Source organism: Culex quinquefasciatus, chromosome 3 (assembly GCF_015732765.1).
Source record: "Culex quinquefasciatus strain JHB chromosome 3, VPISU_Cqui_1.0_pri_paternal, whole genome shotgun sequence".
NCBI lineage: Eukaryota > Metazoa > Arthropoda > Insecta > Diptera > Culicidae > Culex > Culex quinquefasciatus.
Window position 1 is genome coordinate 113834444 of NC_051863.1, and position 20986 is coordinate 113855429.

At 39.9% G+C, this 20986-nt stretch overlaps 3 protein-coding genes and 1 long non-coding RNA gene across 5 annotated transcripts; 1 reads left to right on the forward strand and 3 right to left on the reverse strand.

The window, feature by feature from the left end:
- Positions 1 to 528: 528 nt before the first annotated feature.
- On the reverse strand, positions 529 to 2583 carry LOC6041977 (eukaryotic translation initiation factor 3 subunit L). The gene is made up of 2 exons (XM_001851100.2): positions 2424 to 2583; positions 529 to 2304 (listed from the first exon to the last, which is right to left on the reverse strand). The coding sequence occupies exons 1-2, from the start codon at positions 2451 to 2453 to the stop codon at positions 721 to 723; spliced, it is 1614 nt and encodes a 537-aa protein (XP_001851152.1). The 5' UTR covers positions 2454 to 2583; the 3' UTR covers positions 529 to 720.
- A 2362-nt stretch (positions 2584 to 4945) lies between these two features.
- Positions 4946 to 20140, forward strand: LOC6041976 (fat storage-inducing transmembrane protein). 2 transcript variants are annotated; one of them, XM_001851099.2, is made up of 3 exons: positions 4946 to 5054; positions 5125 to 5194; positions 5480 to 7188. In XM_001851099.2, exon 3 carries the CDS (start codon positions 5516 to 5518, stop codon positions 6860 to 6862), a length of 1347 nt encoding a protein of 448 aa, XP_001851151.1. In that variant the 5' UTR covers positions 4946 to 5054; positions 5125 to 5194; positions 5480 to 5515; the 3' UTR covers positions 6863 to 7188. The 2 variants fall into 2 exon arrangements, with proteins under 2 accessions (XP_001851151.1, XP_038118177.1); XM_038262249.1 differs by adding an exon at positions 20034 to 20140 and having other exon boundaries at positions 4947 to 5194; positions 5480 to 6712.
- Positions 12478 to 19846, reverse strand: LOC6041975 (ganglioside-induced differentiation-associated protein 1). Its single transcript, XM_038262251.1, is given in 4 exon segments — positions 12478 to 13424; positions 13485 to 13508; positions 13511 to 13676; positions 19412 to 19846. Coding segments are annotated over 4 exon segments (942 nt in total). The 5' UTR covers positions 19502 to 19846; the 3' UTR covers positions 12478 to 12762.
- Positions 20131 to 20553, reverse strand: LOC119769513. The gene is made up of 2 exons (XR_005278394.1): positions 20351 to 20553; positions 20131 to 20283 (listed from the first exon to the last, which is right to left on the reverse strand). It is a non-coding gene; the product is annotated as an uncharacterized LOC119769513 (long non-coding RNA).
- Between the last annotated feature and the right edge of the window lie 433 nt (positions 20554 to 20986).

Below are 20986 nucleotides of genomic sequence, written 5' to 3' on the forward strand. Positions count from 1 at the left end.
AAATTCATGGTTTTTGATACTGGTAATGAAAATGGCCATTTTGACAGGATTGGCCATACCCGGAGTGGCCATTGCCCTGAGGGAAGGTTCTACCGGGGACATTTATCGAACCATGCGACTTGGAGCAATATCGTTTTTGAGACTGGACATGAAATTTGGCATTTCGATTGTGGTTGTAAGGTCCATGATTTCCGGATGCCGTTTTTTCTGGGGGTAATAGACATTTTCCGAACCATACTTGTTTTGGCAATAGTTTCGTTTTCTGGCAATTTATTTTCACAGAGATGTCAATGATTGAAGACATTACATTAGTATTAATTATTAAGGATTAAATAAATTGGCAGAGAATTAAAAAATATAAATAACAATAAAATGATTTTTTAGAGTTTTGTTCAAAGTTCTTTGTCTTATTGGTCATGTAGAACATAACCACCTGCACCTTTTTTTTCAAATCTTTGTTTGCTTAAAAGACCATAACAAATATTTTTCTAGGATAAGGATATTTCGGCTTAAAAAGTTCAACATGGCTTTCCCGAAGGAAATGGATGATTTTATTTACCAGATTTAAGGGACTATGAATTACAACTGTGTGAATCTGAATATGGTAGTAAATGGTTACTTTATCTGCAATTAAAATATGGTTCTGCCCAAAATTTGTGTTTCTGTCGCTTGTATCTTATTCAATTCAAAGAAAACTTTACTTTTATGACTCTCGCTTTTTTAACCCTTCAGATTGTGCAGGCGACGGTTCAAATCCTCAAACTTCAGAATCTTACGAATGAAAAAGTCGCCGTAGCGATGCGAAACCTTAGTGTCAGCGATGTGGATCATGTCCTTGTCGATGTAAAAGTCCAGCTCGGAACCGGACTGGAACTTGCCCTCCAGCCCGCTGGCGCCCTTGGTCCAAACGATGTTCTTCATTTTGTGCTTGAAGCACAGCAGATGGGTGAGCAGGTTTTCAATCTTTTGCTCGCCAATTTCGTCCTGCGGGATGTGGTCCATGAACGAGGCCAGCTTCAGCAACGGAAGGGTCGTGTACAGCTTCAGGTACGAGCGGATCGTGGGCAGTTCCTGCTGTTGGCGAACCTCGTCCATGAAGACGTTGGTCTGGTGCTCGAGCGCTTCCTTCACGTAGTCATCCAGCGGGGCATCCGATGGCGGCGGAACGGGAGAGACGAATTTCGGGCAAGCAAACACAAAGAAGTTGCGGAAGGTGTCCAGGTCGCCGCACTGCATCTTGTACATGTTGTCGTGGTAGTTCTTTTCGCGTAGAACCTGCTGGATCGACTCGTCAATGCATTGCGGGTGCAGCACCAGACAGATCGCCAACAGGTGGTACATCTGGTCGGTTTGCTTGTTAATCTGGTCATTCTGGTAGGAGCGGGCACTGTACAGCTGCTTCGTGCGTTGAATGTAGAGCAGAATCGACGAGAAGGTGCGAATGGCGTCCGAGTAGCGTCTCATCATCATGTAAGCGAATCCCACGTAGTAAGAGGTGGAAATCTGGCAAGCCGGAATATGCGAGTACTGGCTCTTCTTGTGCAGCTCGATCGGTTCCAGCACCTTGATGGCCTGGTGGTAATCTCCGAGCAGCGAATGCACACGCAGCAGTCCCACCAAGCTGAAGTAGCCCAGCATCTTGTAGAACGAGTGCCGTCCAAACTCACCGGCCACTTCCTCGGGGTCGCGCCCAGCGGCAGCCGCTTCCAGCTGATCCTTAATCTTGGACATCGAAACCAGCGAATGAAGAACGTTCAGAATACACAAAATATTCCAGACTTTGCTGTTGTTGTTCAACAGCATGTCCATCTCCTCGTCGGACTTGTCCGTCAACCTTGCCCGGTACTGGGCAAAGTTCTGGAACTGATACACAAACTCATCAATCAGCTCCCACAACCAAATGTCCGGCAGCTCGAGCTGAACCGGTTCCTTCGACGGAAGAATGTAGTTGAAAAAGTTACAATAATTGTAGAACGAGTTCAGGCGCTGCTCCAGCGAAGGTCCTCCCTGAATCCGGGCGTGCAAATGACGATAGTACAGCTCCTTGTACAGGATCATGAACAGATTGTCGTTGTCCACCAGGTGGGCCACTTCGTCCTCACTTGGCCAAGCCTTCTTCTCAAAGTGCTGCTCGCTCAGCTTCGGGAAGGTATTCTCGTACAGATTCTGGATCTCGTACACAACACCACCCTTGATGACACTGCAAAAGTACACCAGGAACTTTTTAACGTCCTCATGCATCGGATAGAAGGACCGGTCGTATCCGTCGTCCGCGGCCATTTCGTAGCCGTACTCTTCGTAGCCCTGTCGGAAGAAACAACCAAGCAGAAAAGTGAGGTTAGAACGCGGGTTGGTATTTTCCAGGCCGCAAAACATCGATGTTTTTATCACCATCCGCCCGGAATTCCACCCTCAAAACTTACCCCCTCGGCATAGTCGTCGTTGGAATACATCCTGGAAGCTGCGGCACTCTTTTTTCACCACGAGATTGGCCAAAAACTACGGAAATTGAGGACACGCAGCGATTTTTGCTGTACGTGTAGGACCGAAGAGAAATTTTAGCGAATGTCGCTACCTGTGCTGGAGGAGCTGTCAACTCGGTAAAATGTTCGGAAAATTTACCGACTTTTACCGAAGGCGTGGGATAGGAAATGTGGATTTCCCTTTTTTTTAAATGTTCTAATGTCTGGAGTTTTTTTTTGAAAAGGTCCAATAAACCAAATTTTTAGTTTTTGCCTTTTGTCAAACTAAAAAGTGACCCCGTTCGTTTGACAACAGTTGGTGTCAAACCATCGGGGTTTGAGTGTATTTAAAATTGATTTAAAAATCCAAAGGGGTCGTACAAAGTGTCATTGTATTCAGAAAAATAAGCTTTATCGTTGTAAACATAATATCCAGAGTTTTTTTTTAAAGAGGTCCAATAAACTATTATGTTTCATATGTTTGTAGGACCTAGTAAAAAAAAGTCTAGTTATCACAAATTTAAACTTAGCATAGCAATAGGCATATAGCAACGAAAAAATATCCTTGTTATAGTGGTTTCGGAAATAAATCGAATTTTCGCGGCGACTCATCTGACGCTACGCTTCGTAAAATTATTAACTTTAATTCTGAGTGTAACAAGTTGTGTTGAACGCGAGGATAAACGTCACTGAAAAAATATTTTGTCGCTCTGGCACCAAATCAAAACGAGCGATTTCCACTCTCGCCGCACTTTTTATCTCCGCCTTTTTTGTCAAGCTTAATAGCCGTTGGAAATTTTGGATGCTGATGTTGACCATTTCTGCAGGTAAAAATAGTGCATATCTTGGTGCATATTTTATTTTGTTTTTCATTAAATAAACAAAAAAAAGTTGGTTCATACACCGACATAAATTTTCGTCAATCAAAACAATATGGAGGAATCACAACAAAGTTGGCTGACACACTGATCGAGTTATACCAGATTCGGTTTAGTGCCAGTCTAGGTGCCAGTTAAAGTTTTTTGGTTTTATTGTAGATTGCAAAGATTTTTAGACAATCGTGCAACCGGCCAGCCTTGCGACCTTCCGGATGTTTGGTCCCTCTAGTTTGGTCCGTTATAGAGTAGTGCAAGTTCGTGGTTTATTCTCCACCACCATCCGTCGTTTCGCCAAAGATGGTCCTTAGCACTCGACGTTTAGCGCTTGTTAGTCCTCCTCGAGCATTGTCCACGTCTTGTGCCCGTAGAGGACGACCAGTCTTTTCAGCGACTTGTAGATGGAACGAGGTTTCTTCCCAAGTGCATACCTTACATAAAATGAAAAAAAAGAAATCATGAATGGATTTTAATCGTGATTTTTACCAGCGTAAAACGGAATCATTAAACGTTAACCTACCCAGTCACGAAATATTCTAGCAGAGCTGGTTCTGTTAGAATCCTGCTAGAATGGTGGAACATTTCTGCTAGAATGCTCTAAGAATATCCAGCTCTCTAAGAATTCTACTAGAATCTTGCTAGAACGTCGTTACTGGGTAAACGTGAACGCGAACGGAGCCTACGTTGATCTTAACTTTAACGTGAACGGAGCACGTCGTTAATTGGCATTCATAAGCTAAACGACATGCGACATCTAGTGTTGAGTAGCAGAACAGAGCGAAGGATGTCGATTGAAATTTCCGCCCTTTGAGGTTATGTATGCGAATTCTGATTTGTAAAATTCCAGCGTTCAAAACAACTTTTGAGCAAAAATTCGAGCTGATATACTTTGTTAACTTTTGATGCTCTATCATTTTAAACAATATTATTTTTTCAAAATTATTTTTTTTCAAAATTATTTTTATTGCGTTAATTGATAGAGGGCAAAAAGTTTACATTCGTACTGCTTGAATTTTTTCTCAAAAGTTGTTCTAAGAGCTGTAAAATCAATTTTAAGTTTGCATTCCTATGTAACCGAACAGCGAAAATTTGAATCGTCTCTCTTCGATGCTTTGCGCCATCTGTCGGAATTTTTGAGCTTTTAATCGCGAATAGAGTTTTATGGTTTTATGACGTTTCGCGTACGCACACTAGCGCACCATTTGATTTTGCTGCCTGACAAAATTTAACCTCACTTTATTTTCGTGCACGTACACGCAATACATACGCACGTAGATTGCTCTATCGAGGTTTTTAAGCGAAGATGGCGTTCGAATTGTGAACGTCCGAAATGTCAGAATCGCTCAGTAGCACCAACATTAGAAAAAAAATGTGGCTGTCATGCCATGGCACACTTTTTTCGTGATGTTGATACCAGTGCATGACTTTGACATTTCGGGCGTTCACAATTCAAACGCCATCTTCGCTTAAAAATCTGGATAAACGCGTTGATATAGGGCTTTAGTACCCAATTTAATTCATGACAGTGTTAACATTCCTACCCCTCGAGTCGCGAGCTCGTGATTTTCCTTTTTTCCGACGTTTGTGTGAAAATTGGCGATTTGCATGCGAACGAAAACGTCAGTCATCGTGCCTTGTGAGCTTCATTTTCTGCGAGAGAGTGCAGTCGCGAGTACGGAAATGAAAGAAACGTAGCGTAGAATCTGTAGCTTTTCAAGTGATTGTCCACGCACGGCATTTATTTGCATTCGATTAAAGGGAGTCTAACCACGATTGTCCACCCGCAGCACCGCTCAACACTTGGCCTGTTTATGCCACAAGCGCTGACCTTTGGCCGGAACGCGTCAACAAAGTGATGTAAGTAGGCTTTTGTGCGCGCGAATTATTTCGATATTAGGCCTACTTCGGTGCTGGTCGCGCGATCATTGCGTTTTTATTTTTGGAACCTCATCAACCAGCTGGCTGGACGTTGCCGTCCTGCTCTAGCACCCGTGCGGGCTCGCCCGAGTCGCGAAAAGGCTGATGTTTATTTTTAATTTCTCGCAATTTCACTTTTCCTTTCGCGTTATTAGAAATTTTTCCGATTAATCACGCGACTTTCTTTGTCGATTTTCCGTGTTTTGATCTTTCTTTTGTTTGCAGATCGCGACGGAATAACCCAAACGACGGCGCACAAGCATGGCCTCAAAGCGGAAGCCGATCCACACACAGCCGAACGCGTCACCGCGACCAAACATGAACTTCCGGCCCGGGATGAACGATACGACGGCCCGAGCGGAGGCCAAAGGAACCCGTCCGACGGCAACGCCGACATCGATCCGTGAGGTGCTCACGATGATGGTGCTACACGTTTGCAAGAAGATTATCTTTTTCGACACAAATTTGAAAGTGCCGCTGTATTTGGGCAGTTTGTTCTTCGTTTCGTTGATCGGAGACTTTTTGCCCTATCCCAAGACGTATCTGGCCCGGTCGGACAATCTGTTTAACGTGTACTTTGTCAAAATGGGCTGGGCGTGGACGTTACTGTTCTCGTTGCCCTTCCTAGCCATGTCGTCGGTTACGATCTGCTGTGGGGATCATCAGCGACTGGTCCGGAACCATCTGCCACGGTTGGGGATCGCCACCGGGTTCTGGTTCGTGTGGACCAAGTTTTTCAACATCATTGAATCCTCGTATGGACGCTGCAGTGTGCGGGGATTCGACTCAAAGTCGAGCTGTCTGAAGGCCGGTCATCTGTGGAGCGGATTCGACATCTCCGGACACGCTTTCATCCTCATCTATTCCAGTTTGGTGCTGATGGAGGAAGCACGAACCATAATCGGTTGGGAGAACATCAAGGAACATCTCCGCAACGAGGAGTTCAACCGAGCCAGGAATGACAACTCGCAAGGAATCAACCCGCTGAAAAGCCTGAAAGATGATGACTTGAAAGCCCTCAAGTACTTCTACAACCGATTCACCCCAACCATTCGGTTACTCTTCATCGGAATGACCATGCTCCAGCTGCTGTGGGACATTATGCTCGTCGGAACGATGCTCTACTACCATCGCATGGTCGAAAAGGTCATCAGCGGAATCATCGCCGTCCTGACGTGGTTCATCACGTACCGAGCCTGGTACCCCACCCAATCTCTCCTTCCCGATCCGGTAGGCAAAGGTCTTTTCAACTACGCAACCTTAGCCAAACCCGAAATCGGACTCCGGCGAAGGGCCAGTCTACTCCAAGCCGGATCGTCCCAACAGCAGGACGTACCCAAGTTCATGGGTATGCCGCTGTACGCCGCCCGCCAGCAGCAGCAGCAGCAGCAGAACGCCGCAAACTTTGGCGGACTGGCCCAGCAGGACGCACAGGCCGCTGCATCGTCGGCAGCGTTTGTAAGTACTTCCGGTTCCTTCAACATCAACCGGCTGGGGGGAGGCGGTGGTGCCCTTGGTGGGGGTAATTTTGATGGCAGCAACGCGGCGACTTACTCGCGCTTTTCGGCGAGCGCCCAACGCAGCCGGTACGAGCAAAGGTACGAATAGTTGCGGGGATGTTGAGGGGTAATCTTTGTTTTAACTGTAAATAAGAAAGTTTTTTTAAACTATAGCTGGTCACTTTGTCTCACTTGTGTGCGGAGAGATTGAAAATCGACTGGTCACGATAAAATTTAATGGAATATTAATGAATCAATACCAAGAAAAGCAAAATAAGTTATAGTGAAGTTTTGGGCTAATGTGGATTTGTAAACAAGCAAAAACCTCGAAACGAAAATAAAATGGACCGAATGGACCAATAAGCAAAAAAAAAACTCATTAAAATATTGAAAAATGTCTAAATTATCCAGATTTTCAAGTGAAGACTGCGTTACGAACAACAATGCCAGATTATTTTATGGGAGATCTGTATTTTCTTAAAAATAAATCTGTATTTTATCTGTATCGTGTCAAATTCGAAGCAACAGAAATTTCGCTGTCCGCTTTGTAAGCGGATGATTCTGGGTTCAATTCCCATCGGATGAGGAAGTAAAATGTCGGTCCCGGCCTTGGTTGTTAGGCCGTTAAGTCATTCCAGGTGTAGGAGTCGTCTCCATGCCATGAGTACAAACAACACACCAAACCAAGCCTACTCCGGTGGAATCGCTGGCGGCGGTTGGACTCGCAATCCAAAGGTCGTCAGTTCAAACACTAGGGTGGAAGGTTCCTTGGAGTAGAAAGAGGTTTGGGTGCTCTCCCCATTCAAGCCTTCGGACTCCTAGGTTCGAGCAGAAACTTGCAATAGAGACCACAAAAGACCCGGGGGTCGTTAATGTGGATGGTTTGATTTTTTTTTTTATTTGAGAAATTTGTTTGAATTTTTAACAGCAGATTTAAGCTTTTAAATCATATCAAAGTATAATTCAATATCTATTTTGTTGAAATTTTTAAATCGAATCATTTTATTTTTTGTGATTTTATTATTCTATCCAGGTTTTTAAGCGAAGATGGCGTTCGAATGGTGAACGCCCGAAATGTCAAAATCGCGCAGTGGTACCAACATTGCGGATAAAGTGCGCCATGGCATGACAGCCATATTTTTTCTAATGTTGGTACCACTGCGTGATTTTGACATTTCGGGCGTTCACCATTCGAACGCCATCTTCGCTTAAAAACCTGGATACAGATTTATCTGTATATCTGGCATGGCTGGTTACGAATGATGCACGCCCGAAATGTGCTAAGGCATGACAGCCACAATTTTTTCTAATGTTGGTACCACTGCGCGATTTAGACATTTCGGGCGTGCACCATTCGTAACGCAATCTTTGCTCAAAAATCAGGATAAAGGATTTCAAGACTTTCGAAGTCTTCGGCAAAATTTTACTTCGGATAATTGAATCACGGCTTTTTATCATTCTCTCAAAATGCTTCAAAGATTTTTATTTTTATCTGATCTGACTTTATCTGACTTACAGTAAAGTCTTGGGTGAGTTTTCAAAAAGCCGTAAGAGCCATCGTGACCTCCGACACTAGTTTTCGTTTTTCTACAGGTTGCAACAAAATTTCATTTATTTTAAGTTTAGAACACTTGTTGGACGTGTAGGTAGATGAACAATCTCAAGCATTTTTCAATTCGGTTTTTCGTAAGTAGTTCTACTACCGATGCAAAAAGGGCCTTGTTTACCAATGGCTCTTACGTCCTTTTGAAAACTACTCCGAGAATTTAAGATGGCTGCTAAAATGGTGACATTTAAGAATTTTAGGATTCATGAATTTGATTTTTTTTTTCAATTCAAGTATTTATTTGAAAAATTAAAAATCAAGAATTTGGGAATCAAAGAATTTCAAAATTTCAAGATTTAAGAATTTTTTAATGTGATATTTAATAATTACAGAATTTAATGTTTGTGTATAAATTTTTCAATAATTCAATAATATTCATTCATTATTTATTTTAATTCAGTGCGGCTCTGGTTTTTAGGTTAGGAATTTGACAGCTCGCGTGTACTGTTTACATTTTTGCCACGACCCAACGCTGAACTAATCGAAGATTTCCAGGATGCTAGATCTTGGGCCGCTCGTCGCCTACAATGGCGTTCATATACAGATCCCAAAAAGAGTTTTAAACTGAAATTGAGCGATAAATAGCTTAGGGCATCTCCAGCGCTGGGGTGCAAATCAAATTTTCACCCGGCTCAGGGCATCTCCAGCGCTGGGGTGCCAATTAAATTTGCACCCGGCTCAGGATTACCGAGATCAAATTTGCCGACTTGAAAAAAACTCCGTGATCCCCATCGCTAGGGTAGCAAATTTGCCACCGAAACAAGCCCACCGCGGGGGCAAATATGGGTTTTTATCACTTTTTGTTCTCGTTTACCTTCAAAATCAATAATTATGTGTTGATTCATGCCTAGAAATGCTAAAAGTTTATTAAACTTTTTAATCCTATTGAAAATTTCAAAGAATTTCATTTTTCGAAAATGTCGAAAGTTAAACCATTTGCTACCCGATTTAATTCCCACCAAATTTGCTCTCGAGTTTGCCCCCGAGTCTCCCACCGCGCGTAGCAAAGCAGGTATCAAATTTGATCTCAAGTTCATCTGTAGAAGAAAAATATGTGTCGGTACCTTTCGGGTACTCATTTTCTGATACCCGACAAGTACCGGCAAGCCGGAGGCAAAGTTTTGAATGCGTGTTTTGGAGATTTGTGTATGGCTGCTCTTGTGTACCTAAGTTGCAAAAATTAAAAAATTCAAAAATTTAAAAAAATTAAAAAAATATAAATTTAAAAATTCAAAAATTTTAAAATTCAAAAATGCGTTTAAATAGCTTAATTTTTAAATTTAAATAGCAATTTTTTTTTATTATGTCTTTTTATTTTTTTTCGGTTAATTTTTTTTTATTTTTCCAATTTTATAATATTTTTGACTTTTTTTAATTTTTTTAAATTTGTTTATTTTTTTGTTTTAATTTTAATTTCTTTTTTTTTACGTTTTTAATTCTTTATTTTTTTTCTTAATTTTTTTTAATTTAAAAAATGATTTTTATTTTTTATTTTGTTTTAATTTAAAATAAATGATTTTTTATAAATCTTTTTAATTTTTTTTTTAATTTTTTGAATTTTTTTATTTTTTTTTTGTTTTTTTTTCATTTTTTGTATTTTTTTAATTTTTTTTTTAAGGTTGGTACAAATATTTTTAAAAGTTTTGTCACCCCCTCAAAATTGGCCCGAAAATCAGGGGCAAAAATATTTTTACAATAAACTTCAAAATTTTAATGAAAATTCAAGTGCAACCAGCTGAAATCAAATTAAAATATATTCTCCTGCGTTTTAAATCATTTTTAGCATATTTGGGTTTATGAAAAAGTCTTAAGATTTTTTGAAAATTTTCGATGCAAAATCTTTTTTTTCGATACAATTTTTGTTTTTGTCAGATCTCAAATTTTTTGAAAACTAATGATTGCAAAACAACTGAACTAGTGTAAAATGCATTTTAAAACACTTTTTCATTTAAATGTGAAGACTATGGCTTGTTATTTAAATTTTTATATTTTTATTTTTGCCCCCTTGACCTCGGCCAGGGCCGAGGACAAAACTTTTTAAATATTTGCATCGGCCTAATTTTCTTTATTTTTTTTAATTACAATTTTTTTAATTTTTGGTTTAAATTTTGTCATTTTTTTAATTTATAATTTTTTTTAAATTTATATATTTTTTTTAATAAAAAAATAAAAAAAAAACTTGAAATATTCAATTTACGAGCCATGGTTTTAACATTTGAATTAACAAAGTGTTTTAAAATGCATTATACACCTGTCCAGTTATTTTGCAATAATGGTTTCCAAAATCTATAAGTATTGACGAAAATAGTAGTTTATGCAAAAAGTTGCAAAAAGAGGATTTTTTCAGCACGAGTCGTACATTTATCCAACGAGGTTCACCGAGTTGGATAAATACGAAGAGTGCTGAAAAAATCAAGTTTTGCAACGAGTTCCATACAACATTTTTTTGCAATTCCAAAAAACACACACTGAGTGAAATTTTATGTCAAATTTTCATGTATTTTGTCAATAAATCGTTTAAATAAAAAAAAATTTGAAAAGTGTTACTTTTCGAAACAAGTGCTGAAAAGTTCAATTTTTCAGCACCCATTTCAGTGCTGAAAAGTAGAACTTTTCAGCATTTATTTTGAAAAGTGTTGCTATTCGATTCTGTTATTTTTGGTACAGAAAAGTAGGCTATTTCGTCGTTCAACAATGACAGGAAAAGTAAGTAGTTTCACGACGGAATTGCAAAATAAAAGTTTTTGCGGTGCTGTGCATTGGAATTTCATAAAAAAATCCAAATATTTTTAATCCAACTCAAACATGCTAACTATGATTATCAATGCAGAAATATGCATTTTAAATTGTTTTAAGTTGATTTGACTTCTATTTTCATTAAAATTTTGAAGATTTCGGAAAAAAATTGCCCCCTTATTTTTTCGGACCAATTTTGAAGGGGGGAGGACATAAGCTTTGAAAAATATTTGCAACGGCCTAAAAACAATTTATTTTTTTCCGTGCATCATTCCATTTGCTGCAGTAGCAAACCAGCAGAATAGCATTTTTTGACGTCGGGTGCAAATTTGATTTGCTTCGATGTTTGCTACCCACGCTGGAGATGGAAGTGAAGGAAGTATTAAACTATGACAAACATGCTTTATGCCAGTTTTACTGCTCTGTTTGTTCGCCTGCATTTGTTAGCAGAAACGTCGGCCTGCATAATTTGTTTTTGTTTGCTAGTTTGGCAAACTGTCAACACACAAAAAAAAGTGCGATTTTGTTTGTTTGCTTGCCATAGTTTAATAGCTTCTTGAGCAAGTAAATTTCTTCCAATAGTTTTGCAAATAAGTGTACAAATAGTAAAAATTGGTGAAAATCATCAAATTGGACGGAATCATTAACCTGCCAAACGTACACTGAAAGCCCGACCATGGTAGTTTTAAGAAAATTTGCTAAAAATGCTGCTTATTAAATTAACTGTGGCTTTTTGGTGAAAGTAAACGCAAATATGGTAAAATGTACCATGCTTCCACAAAATTGCATGGTAGCAAATACGAAATCATTATCATTCTCTCCATAATCGAGGGTTAAAATTACCATACCGCTCTCGACATACTAAAACTGACTGCGTTAATCAGTCAATCCAAGCACGGAATGTTTTTAGCAAAAATACGTCGGTGCGTGTTCTCAATTTAACCCTACAATATGGTAGCAACTACCATGGTTGGGTTTTCAGTGTATGAGAACTTCCATATATCGACCCAATTGCTCGTGATTGATTAATTGAAATTCCGCTCTACCCAACTGAGATAAAGTGACCCCCACGTCGAATCGCACACCGTTCACATCGCAGCGTTGTTGACCATCAAAAAATGAACCACCTCCCAGGGGTCTGTCGTCCGTGACCTCTTCTCGAAATATCCAAAAATTATGTCTCTTGTTTGGCGATGAATGCATTCAAAATTTAACACCAATCCCCCCCGTACTGTCCCCGTCCCGGCATGATTCTTTATAATTGGCTCTAAAACACCACCCGTTGACTGTTGCAGGGAAATGGAAGTGCTTGTTATGTTTAGTGTAGAATTACTAGTTTTGTTGTGTTTTTTTTAAACTTTATTATTTATTTATATATTTCCGTTAATCCTCCTAGTTTATTGAACTGATGCAATATTTTGTTAACGCTCGAAAGAAGAAATGAGTCTAATCAAAAAGTTTGTAACACCTAGTGATAACAGAAGCGAAGCTATTTGATGACCATAATTATCGATGTAAGCAAGGAAACGTATCAGATTCAATCAGGACATTTTCCTTCCTAAGCCTTATCTTGCGGTGATTGGCTATCAACGAACGGTTTAAGTGAATAAAATCTACCAAAGTTTCTAATCAAGTTTCTCTTATTGCGTTCCCGCGCGCGCGTCCATTTATCTCTTGAGCAGCGTCGATCCAATGATCATAGATGAGAAAGAAAACGCCGCGATTCCTGCTTTGTACGTCGAGGGTGTGTTCAGCCAGATCGTTTTCAACAGGGTCGTCTTGGTCGGCAGCGTGCTCTGGAAGTTGTCCGAGGGCAAAATTCTGCGAAAGTACTTCTCCAGCGCTGGCTTCTTGCCCCCCGTCCAGAATCGATCCTCCAGCCCTAGCACGTACAAGCGGTACAGCAGACAACCCAGCCCAATGTCGACCAGCGTGCACGAATCTCCCGCGATCCACTCGGTTGTGCTCACTTTGGCCAGCAGTGTTTCAACCTCCGCCAGGAAGTCATCGATTCCAGCCAACAAACTGGCATAGTACTGGCTGCTCGCGAGAACTTCGCGCTTTCGTTCGTGAAATTCGGCCTTCTTGAGTAGCACGTTGCTGAACGCTGGAAATGATTCGGCGTAGCTTCTCAATCGACTACTAACGGACTCGTCACGCTCCAGGATTGTGTAGCGAACCGGCTGCACAAACGGTGACTTGGGCGAAACCACCGAGTTGGGATGAAGAAACGAACCCACCGTCAGCACTCCAATCGGCAACTTGTCCAGCGTTGTCTTCAAACTGGCCAGCTTCTTGTCAGCAGTGAGCGGCAACCGCAATGATTTACCTACAAAAATAGATCAACAAAATTACCCAAATCTCAAAACCCAAACCCCCTCAAACATACTCGCCGGGAATTTTTCCTCCAAAAGTCCAGAATCCGGCCCGAACCCGGCACGATCATGAGGCCCTTTTGCAGCACCGGCAGCTCCCCCCGCGGGTTCAGCTCGAGGAACCATTCCGAAAAGTGCTCGTCATTTGCGACGTCAACCTCGTACTTGGTGAACTTGATGTCCTTTTCGGCGAGTGCCCACAGCACCTGCGGTAAAAAGAAAGATAACAAAACAGATCAAACAGTGTGTGTATGTGTACGCATCTCTTCCCAAGCAAGGTCGTCAGATTGTTGCAGATTTTTTGGCGTCACGTTCGGCGACTGATAACGCGAACGGAGCGAGAGAGATGTAATCTGGTGTCACGGGTGAAGGCTACGTACGGTACGTACATATCCGTATGTAAGTTTCTAACGGTAAAGCTGAGGGGGTTTTAGGTTGATTTACGATGGATCCGATGAACGTACGTACTCGATTTTCGCAAGAGACAACAATGTGACCAAGGTGCATGTGTTATTTATTTTGGAGCTTCTTGGCTATTCTCCTAACAATTTGCTGTTAAGAAAAAAAAACAAGCCTCGGGATGACTGCGCAGAAGGTTGGTTCAACTCCGAGTACTAAGCCCTTGAACGCAGGGGAGCCCAACCTTTTGGCCCTGATCTGATTTTTTCTGGAGGAGTGACGGGCCGGAACTAATGTTTGACCAGAGTTGAAAAAAAATTAACAAGTTGCTTACAGAGCAATTGGGTACTAAAGCCCTATGTCAATTTTTATGTACAACGTTAAAAAACACGATTAAAAACCATTTCTGATCACTTTTTTTTTCATTTTAATGCAAATTTTTTTTTTGACAAGACAACATTTTTTCGATGGACTATGGTCCCCTTGGAACGAGCTGTCAAGTAGGAGCTTTTCTGTCAAGAAGGACCGCGAGATTAATTTTTCAAAATTGATTTAAAAATCCATTTTAAACTCTTTGTGGTCGTACAAAGGGTCATTGTACTCAGAAAAATAAGTTTTATCGCTGTAAACAATAATATCAGCAATCTAAGCTTCATTTTAGGACCCAATTCTCTCAACTCTCGAGATTTTTTAATCCGGCTGAAACTTATGTCGTGCCTTCGGTATGCCCAAAGAAGCCATTTTGCATCATTAGTTTGTCCATATAATTTTCCATACAAATTTGGCAGATGTCCATACAAAAATGATTTGTGAAAATTCAAAAATCTGTATCTTTTGAAGGAATTTTTTGATCGATTTGGTGTTTTCGACAAAGGCAAACTTTTTGTCATTAAAACTTGATTTGCAAAAAAAAAAACACTATTTTTATTTTTTATATGTTTTAGAGGACATCAAATGCCAAGTTTTCAGAAATTTCCAGGATGGGCAAAAAATCTTTGATCAAGTTATGATTTTTTGAATCAATGCATTTTTTTTTCAAAAAGTCGAAATATTGGTCGTAAAAATTTTTCAATTTCACTTTTCGATGTAAAATTTGCAATCAAAAAGTACTTTAGTGAATTTTTGATAAAGAGCACCGTTTTCAAGTTATAGCCATTTTTAACATTACTTTTTTAAAAATAGTCGCAGTTATTGATTTTTTTTAAAATAGTGCCCATGTTTGCCCACTTTTGAAAAAAATAATTTTGAAAAGCTGAAAAAATCCTCTATATTTTGCTTTTTCGGACTTTGTTGATACGACCCTTAGTTGCTGAGATATGGCCATGCAAAGGATTAAAAACAAGAAAATTGATATTTTCTAATGGTACGCTCGTTTGAACAGCTAGTGCGTCACTGAGTGCACATCGGTAGAACTTGAGATTCAAAAAGAGGGATTTATACAGTGCTGCCTCTAGCGGTGGAGAGCTCCAACCTTTATAACAGATTTTATAAAAGATTTAACCGAGGGGTTGATCAACTGCACGATTTTTTCTCCAGCCTGAGCAAATAACTCGAAACACAACTTTAGAACCCCTTGACTGATAGAAACTGGAATAAACTGTTATACACATAAAAGAAAACAACATCGTAGCTGGCCATGCAAAAAAAAAAAAAACAATTTTCTAATATTTACAAATTTTCGTCCGTCTTCAGGAACCATTTTCGTTCATATTCCATTGCGTCCTAAAAGAAACGGATTTCCATAAAAAAAATCTGATGAAAAATGTTTAGTGTGAACATCACTTGATCTAGAACCGTCGAAGTGCTATCTGAATGGATTATTTTCCGGTGGTTGGGGATAGTTGGATTTTTATGAATCTTGTACAAAGAAGACATAAGTTGAACTGAAATAATCATTACGCTACGGTAGTTATTTGAAAACAAGTGGTTCAATTAAGCAATTTTAAATGTGCCTCCAAGTGATCATTTCTGTTGTCTTAGTTGATGTCACCAGGACAAGTTTTTTTTAACTTTCAATCTGTACTCTTGTTAAGATGGTTGTTTATGGAAGACTCAAAACGCAAAACGCTTAACATTGCGTGGGATGACCAGTTTAACGGAAACACATTTTCACTCAATTTTTAGTTGATTTTTATGCACATCGTGATGAGCTTGTTTGTTTTGATTCGTTGCCACGAATGTCAGTCTAACTGGTATACATTTTCTTTTATGAAATCGTAGTGTGCTGAGAAATCGAAAACGAAACTATTGGCACTACGCCCCCCGGGGCATGGCCTTCCTCTAACGTGGGATTTCTGCTCCAGCGCCTCTGACGAGACAGGAGAAACCGGGACCGACGTTTTACTTCACCATCCGATAGAAGCTCAGTGGATAAGGCGGGAATCGAACCCGCGTCTCATAGCATCATCGGGATCGGCAGCCGAAGCCGCTACCCCTGCGCCACGAGTGCTGAGAAATCATCCAGGACAAATTTATCGTAGAACACTAATGAACTGATTTCTCGTCACACTTTTTGATCAGAAATTTGTTCAGAGTTCCACGGATGTGCTGAGTGCCACACTCGTCGGTGCCAATTTTGGTTCAAACGAACATTCTTTTTCAGTGTGCATGGAACTCGCATGAAACTGAAAAAATATCGAGTGCGGCACTAGAGTTTCAGTTCCAAGATGGCGGCGAAACTCGTGCGGAACTAGTGCGAGTTTCTTCAAAGAAACACTTTGACAGCTCTGAGTGCGGCACTCAGTGTGGAACTAACCATCAAACGAACGTACCATAAGTCTCACCCAAACAAAACCATTTTCTAATGTCGATATCTCAGCAACTATTGGTCCGATTTACAATGTCAAAATATGAAACATTCTTGAAATTTTCCGATCTTTTCGGAAAAAATATTTTCAAAAATTTTAAATCAAAACTAACATATTAAAACGGCGAAATATTGAATATTATTAACAAAAAAAATGGGTTCAAATCTTCTTGCACAAAAAAAAAAACACTTTTTGCGTTGTTGTGCACCTTTATTCAAATATATTACAACATATTTCAAAAAAAAAAAACGGAATCGACGTAACACCTTATAATGTGGCCCTCTTAAACCTTGCGGTTTCGTCAACGGATCCACAGGTGTGTATCGTTCTTTTTGCGACAAGAATCCTCCTCCCGGGTCTCCTAAGTGTGAAGGTATGGCACGGGGAGAGGGCACCGAATACCTTTATTTTACACTTAGAATTTTTTTGCGTTCGCCTCGGGATTCGAACCAGCGACCTTTGGATTGTGAGTCCAGCGCGCGGTCCGATTGATCCACACAGGCAGACATATTTCAAAGTGATTTTAAACATAAACCAAATTTTAAAAGTGTTGAAAAATTTATATAGAGTAGTTTGAAATTCGTTATTCTTCAAATTTCTGTAAACTATTGAAGTTTATGTAAAAATATATATTTTTGCACCCTGATTACTTGACTCGTTTTATTTTTCATAAATGAAAAATATTTGCGGTGATCTTTATTTTCAGTATGAATAATTGCTGCTACAAAGGCCTTTTTTTAAACAAAACTTCATTACTGAAAAGATGTTCTGAAAAATTACGTTATTTTTTGCATTCTCATTTATTAAAAAATCAGAATTCCCAAAGGGTGTGGTTTGTGGATGGTCCCCAAACCCGAATCCACAAATCATGCAGATTGAAAAAGCTTGGCGCGGTTTTCGCAGATTTGATTTTGGAAGTTGTAACCACCCAGGATTAGGAAAATTATTATAAGAGCTCAATCATTTTTCTTAACAATTTGGTTCATCAAATCAATTATTTGGTAAAAGGCCCATCCATAAACTGTAAACAAGAACTAAGAATTCTAATTAGTTGTCTCAGAATTTGCAAAACAGGTCGAGCTATCACAATTCATTCCCGCTCTTTCCTCATGTTAGTCCAGATTTATGTTCTTGAATATGTACAGTAGAAAACGCATTTAAGAAGTTTAGCCAAACGTTAAAGTGCCAAATATATAAACTAACAATAGATGCCATATAGAAATACATGCTTTTTGTCTACTTTTCGAATGAGTCATCGGATTGGAAGTTATTAGGGCATCTCCAGCGCTGGGGTGCAAATCAAATTTGCACCCGGCTCATGAATACCGAGATCAAATTTGCCACCTTGAAAAAACTCCGTCATCCCCACCGCTAGGGTAGCAAATTTGCCACCGAAACAAGCCCACCGCGGGGGCAAAATGGGTTTTTATCATTTTTTGCTCTCGTTTACCTTCAAAATCAATAATTATGTGTTGATTCATGCCTAGAAATGCTAAAAGTTTATTAAACTTTTTAATCCTATTGAAAATTTCAAAGAATTTTATTTTTCGAAAATGTCGAAAGTTAAACCATTTGCTACCCGATTTGATTCCCTGATAGTTTGCTCTCGAGTTTGCCCCCGAGTCTCCCACCGCGCGTAGCAAAGCAGGTATCAAATTTGATCTCAAGTTCATCTGTAGAAGAAAAATATGTGTCGGTACCTGTCTGGTACTCATTTTCTGATACCCGACAAGTACCGGCAAGCCGGGGGCAAAGTTTTGAATGCGTCTTTCGGAGATTTTTGAATTCAAAAATTCAAAAATTCAAAAATTTAAAAATTCAAAAATTCAAAACTTCGAAAATTTTAAAATTCAAAAAATCAATAATTCGATAATTCAACAATTCAATAATTCAATAATACAATAATTCAATAATTCAAAAAATCCAAAATTCAATAATTAAATAATTCAAAAATTTAAAAACTTAAAAATTCAAAAAATCATTTTTTAAAATTTTTAAAACTTTTAAAAAAATAAAAATTCTAAAAATTTTTTTTTTTATTTTTTAATTTTTTTCAATCTTTTTAAATTTTTTAAATTTTTTAAATTAAAAAAAAATTAAATTTTTTAGATTTTATATTTTTTGCCGTGCTTGATTTGATTTTTCCATTCATAATTCCATTTGAAGCGGTAGCAAACAGACTGAATACCGGGTAGCAAAGTGAAATCCCGAAGAACTGAGAGCAAATTTGCTACCGCGACAGCTACCGCGATGGGGTTGACGTCGGGTGCAAATTAGCTTTGCTTCGATGTTTGCACCCAGCGCTGGAGATGCACTTAACACGTAGCTTTGCGCTCTATTTTGTTTGTGATTTTAAGTGGCTGTGAATGGGTGAATTGGAACGTAGCAATTTTACCTCATTTGGATCTTGCTAATTATATCAGCCATCAAAAATGGAAAATAATTTGCATGCTCCACAGAACCAGCACGCTATGAAAATATTTTACATAAAATTTGGGCCCCATAAAAAGATTAACGATTGCAGAACAGTTTTTTCAGTTTGTCCAGAAACTACTGTTTAGTTCACTTCAAAAACAAAACGAAACATTCAAACGGTTAGAAACTCTATTTGCATTAATTCATCGACTCGACAATGCCAAATATTACCAGCATTGTTAACAATTCACCAAATCGTCAACCCGTGACCAGATCATACCTTTTTCTCCATTAAAGTGTGTGTGCGTGTAAAACTTTACCTTTTGGCAGTAATAGCTGTACTGGTTGCAGTACAGCACCAGCGAATCATCGCCGACAATTTCCGGCCGCTTAATCTTGGTCTCCTCCATCTGTCCCTTATCCTTGGTCTGGGGTCCCGGCTCCAGAGGTCTAGCAATCGGGGCAAGTGTAATCGATCAGAACAAAACTGCTGCACTCGTTTTCCTCCAGTAACGCACAAGATGTTATCCAATTTTGCACCACAGAGAGATAAAAACACACATCAGACCGGTGATGGCGCGCGCGATCACATGTTATCACTAGTAATTATCATCATGCTCTGATGGGTACACGAACGACGAAACGACGACGGGCCCAGCGCGGACAATTCAAGATTCACCTCGCTACTGATGGGCTGCTCACGCGTAATAGTGGCGATCATCGCGAGATAGAAGCGCGCGCGGCTAGATAAATTGTAGCGTGGCACAAGGTGTGTCACACTGTACGTTCTGTGCGTATCGCGACCGTCGAACCTATCCAATCTTGATATTTTTTTTGTTCCTGCTCGTCGTTTGCTAATTTGATGTTTTTTTTTAGTGTGTGTGATTACAGGACTAGTTCTCGCGTGATTGAAACCATTGATTCTTCTATTATGTCTTCCAGAGGACTTCGGCTAAAAATATGAGACAACTACTCAACACTAGGAATCCTACAGGATGAACCATTGGAATTTGATGTATCGATGAATAAAGAAACATGGGTTTGGAAAACGTCACAATTTACTAGATGTCCGAAAAAATACTTGAAACTTTCCGCTGGATGATTCTGCTTCTCCGCATTTTCAATGTCGTCTCTGTTGATAGTCACTTGGGCTGGTAAATCAACCTGCATCACCTTTTTAGGCGGTAGAGGTCTTTGAAAAAAAAAAAAACGCAGATTAGGGTTGCGTTTCCTGGAGAAGATGATGGCGGAGCACTTACTCACTTTTGCTGCTCGAAGATACCCCGGACGACGAGCTGTCTCCAGATCTGCAAGCACTTGGTTCAACCAACGTGCACGTAGCGCCTCCCTCCGTCAGTTTCCGATAGGCTTTGAATTGAACACCAACTTTACCGGGTTGATTGTCTGGTTCAGTTGACGCGTATCCAGCACGTCCGGCATTATTGCGACGTGTCCAGCGTTGGCGACCCTCCGAATACTTGACATTCCCTAGTTTTGCACCAGCTCGTGATTCATCCTTTTACTCCATACATTGTTTTTACGCATGCCGCCAAAGATCATCCTAAGCACTCGCCGTTCGAAAACTTTAAGCGCTTGCACCACGTCTTGTGCTCATAGAGAACGACCGGTCTTATCAGCGTTTCGTACATGGTGCACTTTGTACGCTAGGAAAAAGACCAGACGGTAAGGTCTTGTGGGGTCCATAGTAAGCACGAATACCGGTAATGATGCACCTCCGAATTTCCCCGCTGCAGTTGTTGTTCAACGTCACCAACGATCCGAGGTACACAAACTTCTCCACAACCTCGAACTAATCCCCGTCGACCGACACGCTTCAGTTCAGTATGCTTCCAAGCCACCTCCTAGAACGTTCTGCCGACAATGTTCATGTCGTC